This window comes from Terrapene carolina, unplaced genomic scaffold (genome assembly GCF_002925995.2).
Source record: "Terrapene carolina triunguis isolate 2854851 unplaced genomic scaffold, T_m_triunguis-2.0 Scaffold190, whole genome shotgun sequence".
Classification (NCBI taxonomy): Eukaryota; Metazoa; Chordata; order Testudines; family Emydidae; genus Terrapene; species Terrapene triunguis.
The window spans coordinates 3,032,782-3,054,472 of NW_020664541.1; the positions used below are offsets into that span (position 1 = coordinate 3,032,782).

The 21,691-nt window shown below is 42.7% G+C and overlaps 1 protein-coding gene across 3 annotated transcripts in view; it reads left to right on the forward strand.

Annotated features, from left to right (window-relative positions):
- Positions 1–20,575, forward strand: part of KDM5A (lysine demethylase 5A) — a 71,773-nt gene extending 51,198 nt beyond the window's left edge. For 2 of the 3 annotated variants that reach the window (XM_024224490.2, XM_024224491.2), the window contains 8 exons: positions 369–548; positions 921–1,076; positions 4,209–4,760; positions 5,494–5,637; positions 9,289–9,448; positions 9,773–9,993; positions 12,715–13,125; positions 18,702–20,575. In XM_024224490.2, coding sequence (XP_024080258.1) covers positions 369–548; positions 921–1,076; positions 4,209–4,760; positions 5,494–5,637; positions 9,289–9,448; positions 9,773–9,993; positions 12,715–13,125; positions 18,702–18,914 — 2,037 coding nt within the window. In that variant the 3' untranslated portion in view covers positions 18,915–20,575. The remainder of the gene's footprint in view (positions 1–368; positions 549–920; positions 1,077–4,208; positions 4,761–5,493; positions 5,638–9,288; positions 9,449–9,772; positions 9,994–12,714; positions 13,126–18,701) is intronic. The other variant, XM_024224492.2, reaches the window with a different exon arrangement.
- The last annotated feature ends 1,116 nt before the right edge of the window (positions 20,576–21,691 follow it).

Here is a 21,691-nt window from a genome sequence, read left to right on the forward strand (position 1 = left end):
ATTTGGGCTGAGTCTGCCATTGGTGGGGGTGCTGTGTTTTTGATGCAGTCACATGTTTACTGGGAGGTAGACTGAGAACTATCAACTCATTTCACATGGGCTCCTGAGCAACCATCAGCTAGTAACTTTGGGTTACTCTTAACCTGGTTGCATTTGAACAAGCAACCGAGGTGAAATGCTATCTGATTACTAGTTCCCTGAGCCAGCCAGTTCCATCAGAGATTGTCCGTTAAATGGTAAGTTTATATTACACAGGAATAGCTATCAAAATATCAGTCAGATGGGGGGTGGGTTTCAGGACAAAGTTTGGTCAATGATTAAGTTCAGTGCTGGAGTTCCGTGGTTCAGAGTATTGTGTTCTACCCCAGAACTGTAGCAACTACGCCTATCTGGAGCAGCTGGAGAACTTGTCTGCAAAAGGCCGTCCGATACCAGTACGTCTTGATGCCCTGCCACAGGTGGAGTCACAGGTTGCAGCAGCCCGTGCCTGGAGGGAGCGCACGGCAAGGACTTTCTTGAAGAAGAACTCAAGCTACACCCTGTTACAGGTGAGCAGCAGTCAGTTATGTATCAGAGCCAGGATATTGGCCTTGATGTTCCTCTGCAACCTTGGAAGTGGGCATATGAGTTATAGGTTACCCCTCCATATGATGGTAGGGTCAAACATAAATTTCAGTTCCGTGTCAAGGAGGGACATGGTCATGTTAGTCTCCTTTGGGTGAGTTTGTGTACTGAGTGTTTTTGCCATTACTGCTAAGGAGGTGGAGTAGAACTTGTGCTTTGTGGAAAAAGGAAAAAGAATTTCTACTATGATGTGTAATCATTCCATAGTATATTGTTCTCATCTGTGCTTCAATGCCTTGTATCGGTTCATCTGACTAGTGTCCTTGGGTTTTACATTGTTGCCTTTGTGTTTAAAGGTTCTGAGCCCCCGGAATGATATTGGGATTTATGGAAGCAGTAAGAATAGACGGAAGAGGGTGAAGGAGTTAATGGAGAAGGACAAAGACCTTGATCTGGAATCCCTGAGTGAACTGGAGGATGGTCTGGAGGAAGCCAGGGACACTGCATCTGTGGTGAGGAGCTATGTAGAAGGGCTGGTGTCTTCTGCGGCTTGGGGGCTTTTGAGAGATTCTATCGGTTTTAACCACTAATATCTCACTTGCATTTAAAGTCCAGCCTGCTAAGTGTTCTTGTCCTTGTGGAAATCGTGAGGACCATTAAATGAATCCCACTAAAATGAATATCTCAGTAATAGGCCTGATAAAAGCAGTTCAGGTGTTTTTAGGGATGTTTTAAACACATTTGGACGGTGGGAGGAAAGGGAAGTACAATTCAGAAAGAAAATGCATTGGGCTAGAATGGGAGTTTGCTGAGGAAAGCTTTAATTGAACAAGGGTTAATAAATGTGCACTCTTCCATTCACCATTTATGTACATAAACTGAAACCCTTGCGAAATACCTGAAAAGAATGAGCTGCCACCACCCACAAAAAGCAATGTGAAAAAGATGTGATTAGATTTCACCCTGCTATGCGCGAAACTGAACTAAGTTCTACCCAAACAATGTAGCCTTCAGAAATTTACAGTTAAAGAAATAGACCTGTTTAAAGCAAAATGTTGGTGCAAGCAGATGAAGTATTTGAGAAGTTTTTTCCCCCGTTTTGGTAGGGGTGTGCAAAATTTTCCCTACTAAGGGCTGTGTAGCCACTTACCAGTAGATGAGGTCATCACATTATTGATATAAGGAGACGGTTACAGTTTCTCCCAGAGCTTTAATGCAGATAGCAGCTGTTAGTTTCTAAAAACCCTCTTATGTATGAAGCTATTCCATCCCCCTCCCACACAAACTGCAAAAATAGGGTTGAATCACTTGTTGCCTGGTACTATTCTTTTCTTGGGGGGGGGGGGAGTTGGTGGGGTGTTTTTTTGTTTGTTTGTTTTTAATCGAGAAAAATGTTACATAAGACTACTCCATAGTGACTGGATGATACCAGAAATTAAAGTAAGGGCCCAATAGACATCATCTAGATTTCCTTCCTAAAGGAGTGAGGAAAACTGACACAGGCTGAGAGCCTGCAGTTATGACACTTTGTGTGTGATCATTAAGGCTAAGATTTAATCATGGGTAATTTTAGTGAAAGTCATTGACAGGTCACGGCCATGTGACCTGTCCATGACTTGTACTATATTCCCCTGACTAAATCTTGAGTGTTCTGTGGGGCTCCGGGGGTGCAGCTACTGCTCTGGAGGGGGGACTCTGGGGCGCCCACTGGTGCTCTGGGGGGGTGGGGCGGCCCAGGACTGCCACTGCTGGTGGGGGGGCCAGTGCAGCTTGCCCCAGGCCGCCCGAGCTGCTCCGGCAGCCCTCGGATCAGTCGCACCTGCTAGCTGCAGAAGTCACGGTGGTCACGGAATCAGTGTCCTCCATGACAGACAGCAGCCTTAGTGATGATCCATCAAATCTCAAGTTCAGCATGGTTAGACCATGTCTTTACTTCGATGAGAGACACTAAGGAATACCCAGGTGCTACAGGGAAGGATGGTGGTGATTCAGTAGGTGATGCTCTGCTTTCTGAATTGGTGTTAAACCTATGCCTAATTATATTGCATAGGGAGGGTGAGGTGGGGCACTGTACTGTTGGTGACTTGTCTTAGATCCAAGCCCCTGTCTCCTTGTGGTCATTAAAGAGCCCATTGTCTTTCACGTGGGATACTCCTGGGGCAATTCTGCGCCCAAAAATTAAGTTCTGCACACAATATTTGAAAATTCTGCAAAATTCTGCATATTTTATTTGTCAAAATAACACAATATAATCATGCCAGTTACAATTATTTTGGTAATTTATTTCAAAATATCTTTCAGCAAGTATGTCTGTAACAATACAGACCAAAAAAGATTCTGGTAAGATTTTTTTTGACAAATAGATTCCTTAAGAGGCATATTAATACAGAACTTTGTGTAATTCATTTAAATTACAATACAGAGCTGTTTCCTGCACCTGTCAGAAGCAGTGCAAAGGCTTTGGGGAGTCAGCAGTAAAGGAGGAGCTGAGGGAGAGGGAAGGAGCCTGGAGTGAACCTGGAGGGTGTTGGGTGTAGGTGGGGGGTTTTCCTTGGGTTGGGGGAGAGGCCGGGGTGTGTGTGAGATTGTTAGGGTGTTGGGGAGCTTCCCCCATGCAGACCCTGGCTGACCCCAAGCCTCTCCCATTCAGTCAGGCACATCTGCCCCTGTCCCTGCACCCCTCATCCCCATGGGTCTCTGCAGGCCGCCCTCCTCTTCCCCCTCCCCCCCCCCGCTCAACGCTGTAACCTCACTAGCGCCTGAGACCATGCGCCAGTCTGTCCCCCCCACCTAGCCATTCTGAACCCCAGTCTGTGACCTCCCCACCCCCAGCAGCCCGGTGTGCCCCACTCTGTCCTAACCTGGGTTTGCAGACAGGGTGCTGTGATGAACTCTACTCCTGGGGGAATTCTGCAGCACTGGGCATAGAATTTTGTATTTTCCCGCATAAAATGCATTTTGCCTACGTGCTGCAATTCTGCTTTTTGCACACAAGAGGCCACTGTGGCACTAGAACAGCGGCATGAAATCAGCTGGCTGTTCTGGAGCCACAGTGGCCTGTGGTGGGCAAAAGGCAGAACTGCAGCACTTCTTAGGCAAAATGTTTTTTATGAGGGGAAATACAAAATTATGTGAGACAGATGAATTCTGTGCGTCCACAGATGCGCAGAATTCCCCCAGGAGTAATGGAAATAGGGGGCATTAGTATGGGTTTCTGATCCAAACTTCAATTTGAGTAAGTACATTTTGGCCCCTAGTTTCCCCCTGCAATTTAAATTTGGAAAACGTGGCATTGCAGTAACTCTTAGACCAGTGCTTCACTTGAGAGGTGGCTGAATTTCAGTGGAAAGTGTTTCCTGGTACAGCTTGGGTCTCTGTTTAAGTTTGCAGAGTGCTTTGTAAGCTTTTGGGAAGACCGGTACTGTATAAATGTTAGGTGCTGATCATATGTCAGAAAGTCAGGGAATAGCAGGGTTCTGGGGAGGAAATTGTAACTAGAATTGCATTTTCTTCTGGTTTTTGAGTCACTGTGCTTAGGAGATTCTTGATATGTCCTTGCCTTTCAGTGTTGTTTACTCTGGTAGCAAAACCTTGTGTCCATTTGCTGTGAAGGGTTATCGGCTATCACTCTCTGTGCTGTGCAGGTGGCTGTATTCAAGGACCGGGAGCAGAAGGAGATCGAAGCCATGCACGCCCTCAGGGCAGCTAACCTGGCTAAGATGACCATGGTGGACCATATAGAGGAAGTCAAGTTCTGCATCTGTCGCAAAACGGCTAGTGGGTTCATGCTACAGTGTGAGCTCTGCAAAGATTGGTTTCATAGCAGCTGTGTTCCCCTTCCCAAAACCAGTTCCCAGAAGAAGGGCTCCAGTTGGCAGGCCAAAGAAGTCAAATTCCTGTGTCCACTCTGCATGCGTTCTCGAAGGCCCCGACTTGAAACCATCTTGTCTCTGCTGGTATCCCTGCAGAAGCTACCTGTCCGGCTGCCTGAGGGGGAGGCATTGCAGTGCCTGACCGAACGTGCCATGAGCTGGCAGGACCGAGCACGGCAGGCTCTGGCCACTGATGAACTGTCCTCTGCTTTGGCCAAGCTTTCTGTTCTCAGCCAGCGCATGGTGGAGCAGGCAGCTAGGGAGAAAACAGAGAAGATAATCAGTGCAGAACTACAGAAAGCAGCAGCTAACCCTGACCTACAGGTAGGGCGTGCGGGGGTATCTTACGCTTTACCTCTTCACTATGATTCGCCAGTCTTCTATGGGCACTTTGGGAAGGAAGCAGTTATGTGTCGAGCATTAGGTGTCAGTCATTTAGGTCATTGATTTGATTGTAGCTCCCAGGTAATGACAAGAAGTCATCAGTAGGCTTAGGTATTTATAAGACACTTGAGGCATCTAAATGCCAGTACTATCTGGCAAGTTGAGTGGCCTGTATGAAATGTTGGCCTTAGTACTGTTCCCAGTAGATAGTTGTCTGTAAAGCAGTTGATGCCTTTTTGGCAATTTCAGGGAGAACTGCAAGTGTTCTACTACAACTGCTAAAGCTGTTTCCTCCATGTCAAGATTGGGGCTTACTGAGATGATGTGGTGGTGAGGAAGAAGCTTGTGTTACCACTGACCCTGCTTTGACAGCTCTGGATAAAATGAGGAGTCAGTAGGGCTGTCAGCCAGTATTTCTCAAAAGGATTGGAGAAGATAAAAAATTAATCCCCCGTGGCTTATTTCTTAGACATCATCCCAGGTTTTTGCCCAGACCTTAAGATATGGTGACAGTTTTGCCTGGGTTCTGCTATGCATGTACAAACTATTTTTGAAGCCAAAGGAGGGCAACTAGCCTTCGTATAATCATTCTTTCCAGCAGTGATTTTTGCTGCAGCTTCTTACTGTAACCATTTATTTACTGTTTCATTCATATTTTCCTTTTGTCATTTAGGGTCACCTGACTAGTTTCCAGCAATCCGCTTTTAACCGTGTGATAGGGAGTGTGTCATCATCCCCACGGCAGACCATGGACTATGATGATGAAGAAACAGATTCTGATGAAGACATCAGGGAGACATATGGCTATGATATAAAGGTAATAACCTAGCATGGGTACTAAGGGCTTGTCTGTACATGGATTTATTTCCACATGTGAACATTGCCCTTCTGGAATAAGAGTACCTTTTTCCAAGTTAGTTTAATCCCCTTTGGAAGTGGATTAAGCTAAACCAGGAAAAAGCATTCTTATTCCAAAACAAGAGTCCATACATGCAGTTTACCCAGAGCAGCTGTTTCATTTAAAAATCAGACCCTACCTTATTCCCGAATAATTTCTATTTGTAGACAAGACATAAGATACATAGTGTGTGGCCTTGCGCCTGTCATTAGAGGTTTTTGATGGGTTTCATCTGTACATAATAGATTTGGAGTGCTGAACGTTTTTGGTCATAGCATTCTTACTTAAAACTCCATAACATATCATGTGACTAGATTTAAAACAACACTTCTCTAGTACTAAATTCTAGATACTTGCACTTTTCGGGGATTTGGAGCCACAAGTAGACGAGGAATTGTATTTTATGCTATGTAGATCAGGGTGGGGGCCATGTTCTGATTTTGTACTTTTTCACAGACATTATATACTTGTCACAGGTTAAATTAGTGCCTAAAACAGGAGCTTTTCACCAAGCTACAGTGTAGCAGAAAGTGGGATTTGAAAACTTGGGAAGTTTTCTGGTGCTCCATCTCCTTCGGCATTTTGCTATCCATCTGTTCCCTGCCCCACTTGTGCATGCGGAGGAAGTCAGGACTACAGCTCTGGATCTATATGTAAACTAAGCTCCTGGAACTGACTCAGAAACTAAAACTGCTCTTATCCTTAGGCTTCAGAAATAGTTTTGCTGCAGAAGAATTTTCATGAGAAAACTGCAGAGATTAGTCATAGCACCTTAGGTAGTTAAGTGTGTTTTCAGTGAGACTATATTGAAATGAAAAGTAAAACTGTTCTCCGAGATGCTGCTCACTGTTTTCAGTGAAGAATGTGAGACAGTGTTCTCCTAGTGCAGGTGGTCCACCTTAGTGATGCAGCATTGTATTTCCTTCATGAGGCATAATGCTGAGAAAATTTGAGGTTCCATTAGATTACTTTAAAAGGCAAAGAAATCTTTGCAGAATCATAAAATTAGACATGGAAAGACCTGTTAGATAACCTGGTACTTCCCCTCGTTAATGCAGGATTATTGCCATCAAAATACTTAACTTGTATTGTAACCAGTCTTGTTCTACATGCCCCGGGCAATGGGACTGAGGCTATTTCACAGCTAGATAAACAGACCAATTCTCCAATTTATTACAGTCATTTTGAGTTTTAATCCTGTTCTCCAAACTCCTGCCATCTTGGGGTCATCATTAATTTTATAATTGAAATGTTGAATGGTACTGGGCCCAGCACAGACCCTTACAGCACCCCTCCAAATACTTCCTCCCAGTTTGACAGCAAATATTGATAACTTTTCTTTGATTACAGTCTTCCAGCCAATTGTGGTTCACCCCATCACATCTAGTTTTACACTTTCCACTGCATCTTTGGTTGTTAACTCCATAAATATTTGATTACTGTATTCATAAGAGGCCCTTAATTACTCTTTTCTGGACTTCCTGCAAGCTTGATAATTTGGTGTCCAGGACAGGACACAGTATTCCCGTGGCGGTTTCACCAGACTTGTAGATGCGGGTGGACTCTTGCTTTCAGCTTTGATGAGCCCAAAATTGCTTTGACTTGTTTGTCCTGTAATGCAAACTCGTATTTGATTTAATCTCTACTTTCACCTCTTTGAGCATTAGTTTTCCAGTTTTCTCTCTCTCATTGAATGTTTCAGAGTTTTTACCCAGACATATTAATGTTGTCCCCAAGCTGAAGATCACTACTTCTTCCCATGTTTCTCACTTCTCTGGGGCTATTTGTATTTTTCTTCTGATGTTCCTGCTTCTCAACTCTAGAGTTTTCTGCAGGTTGCATTAATGTGTAGTTTACTCCCTCTTAAATGCTTACGTGGAATGAAAAACTCAGTTTTAAGACTAATATTTGAGCTCTTGATCCCCCCCCTTTTTTTTCCCCAGTCACTATGGGCAACACAGTTCTTTGTCACTCAGCACTATAATCTGTGTCCTCTTCAATGCTGTCCTTTCTAGACTCTCACAACCAACCCATATCTAAATCTTGCCACTTACTCCTGCATAATGTCTCTCTAAGATCTGGCCTTTCCTGTGTCCATGCTGCTAACCTTCAGTATATCTGTTTATTTTGTCTCCAGCTTTCTCCTCTTTGGTCTTAATAAATGCCATCCTGCCACCTTAAAATCTGTTGTTAAAGCTACTGCAAATACCTTAAATTATTGCTTAGACCATGTCGCCCCCTCCTGCTTACATCCTCCTGCCAATCCTTCCCCTTTTTCACTGCAGCAAGCACAAACCTATTTTTTCTTCATTTCTAAATTCCTTCATGACTTCTCTGTGCAGTACCTTTTATCCATTCTCTCATATAGAACTGTATACCCCTGCTCTGCCAAAGATGCCAGCTTTTGTTGTTCACTAGTCGTATTTTCCTACAAGCATCTCCTTGCATAAAGGATGGCATGGGATTTACTCCCTGTTAAAAATCTGCAGTCACTACATTATTCTCTAAATATCTCCTTAAAATTCACTTATGCCATGAGTCCAATAAAATGCTTTGATATTAGCCAGGCAGCTGGTGTTTTGTGACTCCTGCTTATTGCACTGATCATAATTGTCTCATAGTTACCTTACACTCCCCACATCTTTGTATCCATTTGTTTCTCATCCTCTTCATAAACTGTAAGCATTTTGGGGCTGGGACCATGGATTTTTGTTTGTGTGTATAGTGCCTAGTAGACCGAAGCCCTTAGCTGCTACTGCACAAACTACCTGTGTCTAAGTAGGCATATAGTAGCTGATTCTCTGTCACCTGTTTCATGTTGGTTTCTTCACACATGATGTGGAGTCATGAATATATTGTTCATGAATGCCTAATGAGCCCTAATTAAAAGCATGAACAAAACAGTCCACTAATTTGTCATTTAATCTGGAGTCTAACTTTGTATAGAAGATGTCAACTGTGAATAGAAGTCATTGGTTCCACACTAATAGGTGTAATGGCCCTAATTTAGCCACTGAGTGTTTTTTCAAAATCCTGGGCCAGATGACAAGAAATTCATGGCATTTCTGATTTAAAATTTGCCTTAGGATTCTATTCCCTAATGAATTTCTCTCTATCCATAGACAGATGCCAAATTTGACAGCCCTTGCCAGGGACACAACCTGACCTGAAATTCTTCCAGAAGTGCGAAGAGTACATGTGCATATGTCTATAAGCCCCTAGTTCCTAGACCTCAAAAGCAGGGACCTCCATGGTATATCATTCTGTTGACAATGGAGTTCACACCTGGGGACTAATCTGTGGGGAACGTTGGGAAATCACTCATTTTCCACTGCACTCAATCAGTGTATATGGAACACAATCTCTCTCTAGCGCTGCTGCCATCTCATTACTTAAATAGATAAGTTAATTGCACAATACGCTGGCACTATCAATTTCTGTGGCAGGGTAGCTCTGAGCAGGTTCTAGAAGCATTGGGCTTTTGAGGATTCTGATAGGATCTGCTCCGAAGTAGATAAATTCCAGCTGTAACAGCTTGTGTGTGTTTTTCTCGCTATGTGACTTCTTCAGGATAATGCCAGTGTGAAATCTTCAAGCAGCCTGGAACCCAACCTGTTCTGTGATGAAGAGATCCCCATCAAATCAGAGGAAGTGGTGACACACATGTGGACAGCTCCCTCGTTCTGTGCTGAACATGCATATTCATCTGCTTCCAAAAGCTGTCCTCAAGGTATTGCCTTTTCTATGCATTAGCCATTGGGAGGGGTCTGAGCTGGTGGTTGGGAACCCCAGCCAGTGAATGATAATGCTAATCACCTCAGGTAAGCCCAGAGGGCATCATGTCTATATGTGGGACAGGCAACTAGTGATCAGGGAATATGCAGTAGAAATATACCAAAATTCTTATTTGCTCATGCTCAGTGGCTGTGCCAATGCCCAAAGTTTCTGTTTGAGCCTTCTCCACCCTCAAACTGTTACTGAAAAATAATGCACTATTGTCTTGTTTCTGACCACCTTCCTGTCTGACCTATGTGATTTGCCTTCTGTTTGAAAGGTCCTAGCACCCCAAGGAAGCAGCCCCGGAAAAGTCCCTTGGTGCCTCGCAGTTTGGAACCTCCAGTGCTAGAGCTGTCACCTGGTGCCAAATCTCAACTAGAAGATCTAATGATGATAGGAGATCTACTGGAGGTATCTTTGGATGAGACCCAACATATTTGGCGGATTTTACAGGCCACGCATCCACCCTGTGAAGACAGATTCCTTCACATCATGGAGGTATAGATGTGAAGAAAAATTGTAGCATAGAATGAAATTGGGTCAGTGTTGTAGGTTTTTGTTGTTGTTGTTTTTGTTTTTTTTAATGGAATTTCAGATCATTTTTCAGTGGATTTTCCCCTGGCATCTTGCATCTTTTTGCAAAGAAATAGCCTCAGATCCAAAAAACCTCAGACCTCACTCACCACAATGTTTAACTTGGTCTAAATAAATAATTAGCTCTTGTAAGTTCTTCCATTGTTCTTTTCAGCTCAGCATTCCTTTGAGGGGGACATCTCAGAGCAGGTCTTTGTCATCTTCCATATTCTATAGCAAGAACTCCTGCCTCATTGATTGTGCTTACTGTACAGTAAAAAACATTCCACTGCTGTCCAGAAGTTAGTGGAATTGCTTTTATTAAAAAACCTGCCTAAAAAATTAGGCAATTCCATACACCGAACCATAAAGTTAAAATTGCAGAGCAAAGCATTCAGAAGTAATGAATGAATGGTTCAGAATCTGAACCAGTTGGAAAGGACAGTGGGAAGACACTTATTTTGAAATAATTATCACTTTACCCCTACTGTCTAGCTTTGTATCCAGTTATTACAGGTGTGCAATATTTTACTGGTCGGAAAGGAAATTGTGTATATACACATGCTTGTCCATATTTTAATACGTTTTTCTGGGGGGGGAAACGAGAAAAAAAACCTGTGCAACTTAAACTCCTGCTTCCATTTGCATATGTATTACAGAACCAATTGTTACTTAAGGTGAGAAATACAAAACAGCAAGAGGTGAACTCTAAAAACAGCTTTTTTTTCAAGAAGATGCCTTGGTACTCAAAGCGAGGGTAGAGAGAAATACAGGATGCATATCTAGAATTGATTCTAAATTGAAATACATTCTAAGTGCCACAGGTGGCACCAGTGTCTCTTTAGAACAATGTAACGGTCTGATTCAGATCAGAGGTAAGGGTTGGTGGGGGGAAAAAACAGGCAACCATTGCCACTACAGTTAACATCCTTAGCATCAAGCCCTATGTTTACATCCAAAGGGTTCACAAAATAAACCGTCTCCTTTGCATGAGGAGCACAGGAGCCTTGTATCTGCAGTCAAACCATGTGCTAAAACCCTAGTTACATTGACAGAGACTAACTACATGCCTCAAATCATTTATAAAGCAAGATTCCCTTTATTTATTATCAAACTTTCAATGCAGTTATTCAGCCTAAAACAAATTCACTACAAATTTCCATTTTAACCCCCCCCCCCCCCAACTAGAACCTATGCAAACTAAATGAGCATATAAAGATTTTCCATTTAAAATTAGTCGTTTTGGCCAAAACAAGCTTTCCCAAAGGTTAATCTAAAACTCACCTGCTTTGTAGACAGCTGTGGTCTGTGTCTACCGAAGAAATTATTTTGCTTGGAGGTGCAATGACAGCCATTTGCTGGCACTCAGGCCATTTTTTCAAAATCATTCCACATTAAAACAATATTAAAGGAATATTAAGGTTACAGAGCAAAGCACTCAAGTCAGAAAAAGATTAAGGAAGCTCTTTAGGGGCACAGACTCTTTTTCTGTTTGTACAGCACCTAGCTCAATGGGGACTTCATCCATGAGAGATTGCTGGGTGCTATGACAATACAAACGATAATAAATTTATGGCTGCACACAAAACCTTAACTGTGCCCTTTTGTGTGCAGGCATTACACTACAGTCTTATTAGATGACATGCTATGTTTTCCTGCAAGAACCATACCTTACTCAGCATACAAGATAGATGTGCTCAGGGAATGAGGCAGTTATTCAATATTTCTTTCTGTCCTCATTGTTCAGTATGTAACCCCATTCCTCATTTACTGCATACCATTGAAAACTTGAAGTGAATAAGGAATTCTCTAATCTATAAACTTGTCTGTGGAGCTCATCAATGTGCCTTAAATAATTTTATCCTCCACATCTACATGAAGTCAGAAATCATCAGTATCCCCATTTTACAGATGCAGAAAAGAGGCAGAAAGATTAAGTGACCTGCCTGAGGTCCCTTAGAAAGTCTATAGGTATCCTGAGTTCCAGTTCAGTTTAACCACAAGTGCTTGCTTTCTCTCCCAGAAGATGTATAACTTATTCATGCACACTATGCAATTTCTGGAATGAATGAGGCAAGGGGCTCTGGAGTGGACCTCAGACCAGTTCACACAACCCTGACTCATTCTCTGTCCAACATGTGAAATGAATGAGGCTGGCGTTGTAAGGGAAAAAAACAGTATGTGATTATGTAATAAGAGTTTTGGTGAAAATAATTATCACAAGCAAGATCAACCTAGGATTGGGAATAACAAGAACAGACCAATGCTTAAGGAACAAATGATTAGTCTTCCTACAAATATCTTTTACATAAGTCAACAAAGAAGTATAGAAACTGCTTATTCAGAATCCTTTCTCTTAGATTATTTTGCTTTTCCATAGGCCATCATTGATTCTTAACCCTTTCTCTTCTTACACAGTTGAATCTGATTTCATTCATCACTTTACTCTGGCAAGCTGAAAGCTAGGAAAGAGTCCCCTTTGTTCAGACTCTGCCATCCTGCCTGGTGGTCAGGCAGGGTCCTTTCTGCACCCAAAACGTGGGGAATGGGAGGTGAAGGTGGGAGGATGTCTCCAACAGACCATAGGAATGTAGCATGTGGAATTCTCTTGAGATATATCGTTTTAATCTCCTCCTTTTTACGAAGGATGACAGCCTGGATGAGAAACCATTGAAAATGAGAGCGAGAGATTCTTCTGAGCGGAAACGGAAGCGGAAACTGGAGAGGGTAGAGCAGTTCTTTGGAGAAGTGAAGCAGAAGTCTAAAGAGCTGAAGAAACTAGAGAAACCCAAAAAGAAAAAGTTGAAACTAACCTTGGACAAGACAAAGGAGTTGAATAAGTTGGCCAAGAAGCTGGCCAAAGAAGAGGAGCGGAAGAAAAAGCGAGAGAAGGCAGCTGCAGCAAAAGTGGAGCTGGCAAAGGAGAGCACAGAGAAAAAGAGAGAGAAAAAGGTGCTGGATATCCCATCTAAGTATGATTGGTCAGGAGCTGAGGAGTCTGATGATGAGAATGCTGTGTGTGCTGCACAGAACTGCCAAAGGCCCTGCAAGGATAAGGTGGGTCCTAGCTTAGTTTTTTCTTAAGCAACTGGGGGAGGGTAATGAAAACCCTTTTAAGAATTATTTAAGGTTAACAAACTTGGAGCAGCAGTGAGGGATGTAGTTAATATGCTAGACATAATGAAGGCTGGTAGGCAGGTGTGACTTCTAGAATACTGAGCAGTCAGGCCAAAGAAGCTCATAGAATACGGACCTGCCATCTGTTCCAAGCCCGAGGAATTGAATTCTGCGCATCAGCATGCTGCATAGAGACTATGAACTAAACCCAACATTCTCTGTTGCCTCAAGCTGTTTGAGTAGGGTGGGTGGGGAGGTAGAATCTGGGAGTAATTCTTCCATCTGAATGGAAATGTTATGCCACCCACAAGCCACCTTCTATATCAGTGCCGCAGGTTGCCCACTACTGTTCTATATCCTTTGTTGCTGATAATGTGGAAGACATGCTGACTTCACTCCCAGGGGTTAATTCTGTGTTTTAGCTAGAACTGTTTCCTGGCCCTGGTCTGTTTCTGAACGAAAGTCTAAAATGGACATGCAGTCCCATAAATGAAAATTAATCTTTCAAAGCTCTTAAATAAAGCCTGTGTGCCATGAAGCTGTGGGTTGAATGAAACCACAGGCTGTACTGCCCCACTTTTCTTGTCCGAGGTAAATCTGCAGTGATTTGGGAATTGATCGGATTATAGCAAAAGAAATCTTATCCGCCTTCCGAGGTCGTTCCCAGTTGTGGTCTTGGCTCTCCTAAGCAGCTGCTTTTAGCTCAGAGTAACTGATGGAGGTGATCAAACTTCATTCAAAATATTTTTTTTTTAGATAAAATGAATTTTGCCACAGGAAAACCCTAATAGAAGCTATGAAATTGTTGTTGTGGAATTCAGTGAGGGGTACAGGACTACATGAATATGATTTTGAGACGGGTTGTGGAGTTAGTGTCCTGATTGAAGTGGTAAAGGCTAATTACTTGGAACTTTTAAAAAACTATAAACTGAGCAAAACGCTAGAAAATATACTGTAGACAAAAATCCTCCACTGATGGGATCTAGTTCTTTCTCATCTATCTTATAAATGATATTGCAGAATTAGTACATTTTGACTGGAAGTGAGGTTCCTAGTAGAAGAGAAGTGTCTGAGTTTACGTTCTGATCAAGTACGTATTAATTTAAATAGATCAACTTGATATAAGCTATACTAACAAGCGAATTCTTAGCATTATGTTTAGCATTCTAAAACTAGTCAGAACATTCCTTAGAATTGTTATTTTCTGTAGGATAGACAGACATGTTTTTGTATATGTATGTATACAAAAACAAGCTTAAAAAAATGCGCTAGCCCTGTGAATAGAAGATGACCAACACTGGAATATAATTCCTTACTTTTGGGGGAATTCTGTGTCACTGTACGTGCGCAGAATTCATGTTCTCAGCAGATTTCTTTGCTTTCCTGCAGAAAAATTACTTCTGACGGGGGAGCAAAGGGAAGCCACAAGAGCAGTCATGCGCCTCTCCCCGGCAGCACAGACAGGTCGGTTCAGGTGCCCAGAGTAGCCAATAGATATGTAAATCACCACCAGGGGTATGTGAAGGGGTAGGCAGTCGTGTGTATGAGAGAGAAACACTCTGTCCCTCTAGCTCACTATTGCAGCATGGTCGGCCTGGAGGGGCAGGGCTTCAGGGTGTGTCTGAGGAGGTAGGTGTGGCGCAGGCTGTCTCCCCAGGAAGAGCAGAATGTTGCAGCCTGCCCACTTAGTGAATTGTTCCCATTGTCTTTGTAAATTCCCCCAAGAGTATAAAACAGGTGTAAAAGTGTTAAGGCTCCTTTACATTGCCAGAGTGGTGTAAAGGACAGTATGGCCTTATAAATGGTTTTGGTGCTTTAGTGATTAGAACTGGTCTATATTTTTGGACTGAAAAAATTTCTTCTCAAAATGTGCTCCATGAACTGTTTGCTACTGACCTTTCTGGATATGGTCAGTAGCCAATATAAATTGAGTTTGATTCCCCAGCCCTCATTTGCTCTCCAGTTGCCTATGATGTAACACTGAGCTTGTGGCTGCATATATTTGTTGACTAATAACTAGAAATAAAGAGTCAAACCTAGCTACATAACTATTAGGCAAGGGGGTTTGGGGATTTCCTCCAATGCTCCCCACTCCCATTCTCCATCTATTGTATTGTAGTTTAAATAAATTACCTAAATAATTGAAACCAGATTGATTATATTGCATTATTTTGACATATAAAATATACAGAATTTTTAATTTTTTGGCGCAAAATTCCCCTGGGAGTAAATTCCTGGAACTGCAGGCATTAATGTCTATTATCAGTCACTTTTTCAACTGATACAGATATAGTTTGATTATAAACTAAAGTAAAACCTTCAGTTAGTTTTGATCATTAATTGTTGCTTTGCTTCAAAAATGTTACAATTTCAGTTATTTTCCAGTATATCTTGAGTTCAGTTTCATGTGGTCCTATAAGCAGAGGTCCAGCAGTTAATGGCTTTGAGAAATGTACCAGTAAGTTGTTTTTTATTAATATGGCAGTTCCTTAATCTTCTGATTTCAGTTTCTTCTTATCGCATTCAAATTAAAATATGCTTTTACTCAGAAAATGGTTGACCATCTGGTGCCTTTGGGCTTTTAAAAGAGTTTTAATTTACTTTTGTTTCTCTTGAACAGATTTGTTTGTTTTGTTCTACAGCAAATTCATCTAAAAGTTTAGGGTATTTTTCCCTGAAACGTTCGGCAACATCAGAGTTGTAAGTAAGTCAGGTAACTTTGTCAGCCACTGGCTACCAGCTCAATAGTTTTGGACTCTTACATGGTCTAAGGTTATTGGAGGCAGTAGTGCAACTAAGTTCATATGGGCCTGTCTTGCCCAAATGCAATAATTAGATTCCTTTGTTTTCTGCAGCAGAAGAATTTCAGAATCCACACAGCTACAGAATTTGGCCACAGAATCTAAACTTTCATTTAAGTCTTTAGTGTTTATGGTTGCAAAAATCACCTTCCAAATGTAAATCTCTGCAATGTTGTATTATTCATTTTTGTATTTAATTGAATTAAAATGTCTATTTTGGCATTTACATGAAGCTGCTGCAAAAAATTCAATGTGCTGCAGAAATTGAGGGCTTTGTTGTAGAATTTAAGTTCAGTGTGCTGAAAGACTCCATGAGGCCGTGAAAGTATATATCCACTTCTAACAGCCTCCTTCATGTGCTATTGCAGTTTTCTATATGCATTAGGTGTTGGGGGAGGAAGAACATAAGATAAAGAATAAAGGAAGGATTTAAGGCAAAATTAAAGAAGTGACTTGGTAGCTGAGGGGAGGCAGAGAAGAATTTCAGCTAAATAGGATAGCACCAGTGAATGAGCTCCCTAGTTGTGGACAGAAATTGAGGGAGGTCAGAAAGTCCAGAGTGAGAAAGTAGCTAAATAAATAGATCTGAGCTCAGTTAGGGTAGACCAACTCCATGAAGTGTTTGGAATACTAAAGAGCAGTTCGAAATGGATCCTGATATGCAGAGCAAGTTGGTGGAACCAGGAAGATGGGAGTAATGTTGTTCTGTTTCCTGGAGCGAGACTAGCCTAACAGCCACATTCTAGACCCCCGCCCTCCCAGGTCTAAGAATAAAAATTTATGAAAACTGTAGGGAGAAGATGGCAATTGGCAGTGAGTAAGGATGTCATCCGAGACAGGGTCAAAGGAAGGGGGGATGAATTCTGGCAGGGTTCCTCAGATTGCAAGTCTGCCTATTACTGCCTGTGCAATGTGAGAACAAAGAAAACTTAGGTCAAGTCAAAGATGATTGGTTGTCCAACTTGGGCCTGGAAGCGAAGGTAGGGCTATGTTAGGGGGAATGATAGAAGATAGTCATGGGACAAAGGTTTTTTCCCCTAGAAAAGGGCTTCATTATTTGGAGTTAAGCTTTAATGTCAAACTTAACTGGTAGATGGTACATGTGGCTTGATCAGCTGGATCAAAATATTAATGGTTGAATCCAGCAATGAAAAGTCTAGGAGGGAGAAAAGAAATACGTTGAGATGAGCTCTAGCGAAAGGGTGAGGGAACAGCAAAGCCATTAGTTTCTTCTTGTACCAAGCGAAGATCATTGGCTCCTTGCTGAAGGTCCTCAGGGAAGAGTGACTGATGGTTCTGAAATCTTACATATGCGAGGAGACAAACCGAACAGTTTTAGTACTTGGAAAATCAAAAGGAGGATGGTCTAGGTAAAGTGGTAAGTGAAACCCTCTTATTCCAGAATATTGCTGAGGCTAGGGAGCATGGTCACGAGTGAGGGAGGATCAGGTAAAGCAAGGAGGTGCTTTTGTTCAGAAAAGTTGAGGTAAATAGTGGCTTTGACGAATGATGTTTGAGATGGCGTTATGTTGAAGATTCACGAGCGGAGACAGAAGTGGGGCTTAATTGCCATTTTTCAAAATAAAAATCAGAAAACACCTCATGGTGTAAAGTGATCAGGTAGTTGAAGTCGGGAGTCTGGAATGGCACTGTGAGTATCCTGACCTAGGATAGGAGAAGAACTGGGTCTTTGTAGTAGACAGGGGTTTGGTAGATAAGAAATTATGATTTATGCATTTCTCAGGAGGCACATTGAGTCCCAGTTGGTACCATCCTCTCCGTCTATTTAGGTGAAGGCAACTGGACTGAAATTCATGGAGGTGACCTGGATGGGAGAAAGGGGGGTGGGATTGAAGAAGGGGAGAGTAGAGAAATGGGTAAATTAGTTGGGGTTAATTAGTATGTTTTAAATGAGAAACTGTCAGTAATCTGTGTGGGACTCTGCTGGGAGGGGGGATACTTACAGCAAAAAAATGAAAATAAATACAGTATTTTTGTCTGAAAATAGGCACTGTAGTTGCTCTTTTCCAAGGGCTGGTCATATGTCCTTGCCCTCTGGTAACATGTATTCTAGGCTTTCCTGGATTTCAAAAGGCGTTTTCACCCTAACATTTCCATTGTAATTGATCCTTAGGAATCAGGATAGTGCTAATTAATTCCCTTTGTGTGTATTAATAGTGCTCTTTGTTTTCCCTGTGCAACTGACTAAACTTGTGTGTTTCTGCTTTCTTGGGTACTTAAGGAGATATTGACATAAATACAACAGATTATCTTGGAGGAACATTCCTGAATGTTTAGGCTGGGTATTGTGCAGGTAGCTTTGGGCAAGTTGGACTTATAAAATTCCCCACATCTGATTGAGAAGAGAGTCATCATATTATAGGATGTGATCCTTTATCAGGGTCTATTGATACTACTCAACTGTACTGAAATCGTACCTAAACTATAGGCCACACTGAAACCATGCAGCTTCTGCAGCTTCAGGACAATACAGGTTGTGTGTGAAGCGATGCAGCTGTACAAGGCGATGCCAAGTTTGTCTAACCATCTTCCTTGGTTTGGTCCTAGCAATGAACTGTAATGACTTTAGCTGCCATTGACTGTTTACCCAAGCAGAGTCCCAGGCTTATTTTCTGACACTGGTCTGGAGAGTTGAATCTGACATCTTTCTCTCTTGTAGTGTTCTTCATGTGTTGTTGATCTTGTCTCTTGCAGGTAGATTGGGTGCAGTGTGATGGTGGCTGTGACGAGTGGTTTCATCAAGTTTGTGTTGGCGTCTCTCCAGAAATGGCAGAGAATGAGGATTACATCTGTATGAACTGCGCAAAGAAACCGATGCAGGGCCCAAGTAGTCCAGCTCATGCACCACCTCCCCCGTTCTTACTGAGCTACAAGCTACCAATGGAAGATCTCAAGGAGACAAGTTAGCAGCTACTCAGTCTCTCTGGGACTTGGGGAAAATGGACCACCGAGACCCTACTGAAAGAGGGTGTTTGAAGCTAATGTAGCCACTCAGCCTCACTACCAAGGATGTACAGCCCTGCAGCAGAGATGGTCCCTTATTGCTGGCTTCCTCTGTACAACGGGGATGTCAGAGGCACAGTGGTTCCAACCCATCAATGCAGACACCACCTCTGTGGGAGTTCCAGCCAATATTTTAAATGAAAGTGTTCCCATCTGAGTGTGGGTGCTGCCTTCAGAGACTGAGCAGACATGGGGCTGTTAGATTAGACACTTGGGTGTGTTAGAAGTGCATCTGTGAAACGGGAAGTGGGGTTGGCCTGGAATTGGTGGCCATTGGCTGGAGCTCTCAGCCGTACCTGGTTGCCCCATGGAGTCATATTGTCCATGCAGAGATTTGGAAGTTACCTTCAGCCCAGTGGTCTCTCCATACCAACTGAGCCAACAGGGAAGTGTATGGGAATAATGAACCTGCCTCAATGGCCAGGCAGCTCACACTACATTATAGGGATGGAAGGGGGTGGCTGAATAGCTCTTAGTGTCTATTTTGTAGTTAGAGGGCAAAGGAGCTCAAGGCCTCAGAAATCAGCACTGGTTCTGTTTACCAAAAAGACACCCAGCCCCGCCCCACCATGTATATTTCCCTGACGGGGAAAGTCAATCTCCCCGTCCTGAGGAGGGCCACAAAGCATCAGTTAAGATGTCAGTCTATGCCAGAGCTTGGAAAGCAAAGAGCACTTTCCCTCTCTACAGGGGTCATCTCTCCTGTTCTAGGCATTGTTAGTGTTCCCTGCTCCTGTATATTACAGTTGTTTGACACAGGCTGGAGCTGGTGGAGAGATACAGCAGCGTGATCTGTGCCCAGGGATGGGGAGGAACGAGGACAGCCCACTTACCTCACGGGTTACCCTGACATGTGCTTCTGTGAAAACTTCCATTCACAAGTATTTCCAGTATCACGAGGCTACAGGCATGGCCTTGAGCGATACCAGCAAGCAGTCTGCAGATACTGATCACAGCGCAGATCCCCTCCCTGCTGGCTTTGCCTACAATCAGCAGCAGATCCTGTTGGAAGTTGCCCCCGGCTTTGCCGGTGGACAGAGGGCGTGGGGTAATCCTGGGTGACAGTTGTTTTAGTAAATCCATTTTTTAAAAAGGACTTGTTTTTACTTTTTTCTAAATGTCTCAGACTACTGACTTGTTCTATAAATAGATTATTTTTCTTTGATTTTTTTATACTTACCACTGTTACCAGCAGCACAGAGACAGAGGTTCACAAAGCAAAAACCCTGCCCACGGGCTTGGTTTTTTTTACTTCATTCCTTCCTTGTAGTACAAGGAATTAGCAGTTATCTTCCCCATCCTAGCCTAACCAGCTGCCTGTGTTTAAATAGGTAAATACATTTCATGTGCTACCTTCGTGTTTGGGATTGTTCCTGTTAGCGGGGCACCTGGGCCTTGCTGACTCCAGTCTTTGCTGGCTTTATGTATGTGAGTGTCTGAAGCTGGCCACTGTGCTGTCTTGCCCCCCTTTCCCTGTTGTGTTTCCATTCTTCTACAGTTCTAGGAGTGTTGTAAGTAGTGTCCAGTCTTAGTAGAAGCTGGGCTGGGATTTAAAAAAAAATTGACAAAAACAAGTGTTCTGTCTTGACTGTTCTGTGTCCCTTTTTTTTTTTTGTACTTCAATTTTTGGAGGGTTTTTTAGCTGGCTGAGATACCAGCCAACATTTTCCAGGAAAAAAAGTAACTAGAAATTCAGCTCAGTCTGCTTCATCTAGATTAACTTCACCCGACTGCTTGTCTGTTCCTGATACCTGGGAAGTGGTGGTGGTGGCAGGCCTGGGCCTTTGGCAGAAGAAATAATGAGTTTAGACACCGGGGGATAGGGCAGACATTTTAGGGCATTGAGTGCCTTGGGGTGAGAAATTGATGTGGTCATAGCCAAAGGTCCATCTAGCCCAGTATCCTGTCTTCCAACAGTGGCCAATCCCAGGTGCCCCAGATGGAATGAACAGAACAGGTAATCATCAAGTGATCCATCCCGTTGCCCAGTCCCACTTTCTGGCAAACAGGGGCTAGGGACACCATCCCTGCCCATCCTGGCTAATAGCCATTGATGGACCTATCCTCCATGAATTTATCTAGTTCTTTTTTGAACCGTGTTATAGTCTTGGCCTTCACAACATCCTCTGGCAAAGAGTGCCACAGGTTGATTGCGTGGTGTGAAGAAATACTTCCTTTTGTTTGATTTTAAACTTGCCTCTTTCATTTAGTGACCCCTAGTTCTTGTGTTATGAGAAGGAGTAAATAACACGTCCTTATTTACTTTCTCCACACCAGTCATGATTTTATAGACTGCTATCATATCTCCCCTTAGTCTTCTCTTTTCCAAGCTGAAAAGTCCCAGTTTTATTAATCTCTTCTCATAACGGAAGCTGTTCCATACTCCTAATCATTTTTGTTGCCCTTTTCTGAACCTTTTCCAATTCCAATATATCTTTTTTGAGACGGGGCGATCAGATTTGCATGCAGTATTCAAGATATGGGCATACCATGGATTTATATAGAGGCAATATGATATTTTCTGTCTTATTATCTATCCCTTTCTTAATGATTCCCAACGTTCTATTTGCTTTTTTGACTGCCACTGCACATTGAGTGGATGTTTTCAAAGAACTACCCACAATGACTCCATGATCTGTCTCTTGAGTGGTAACAGCTAATTTAGACCCCATCATTTTATA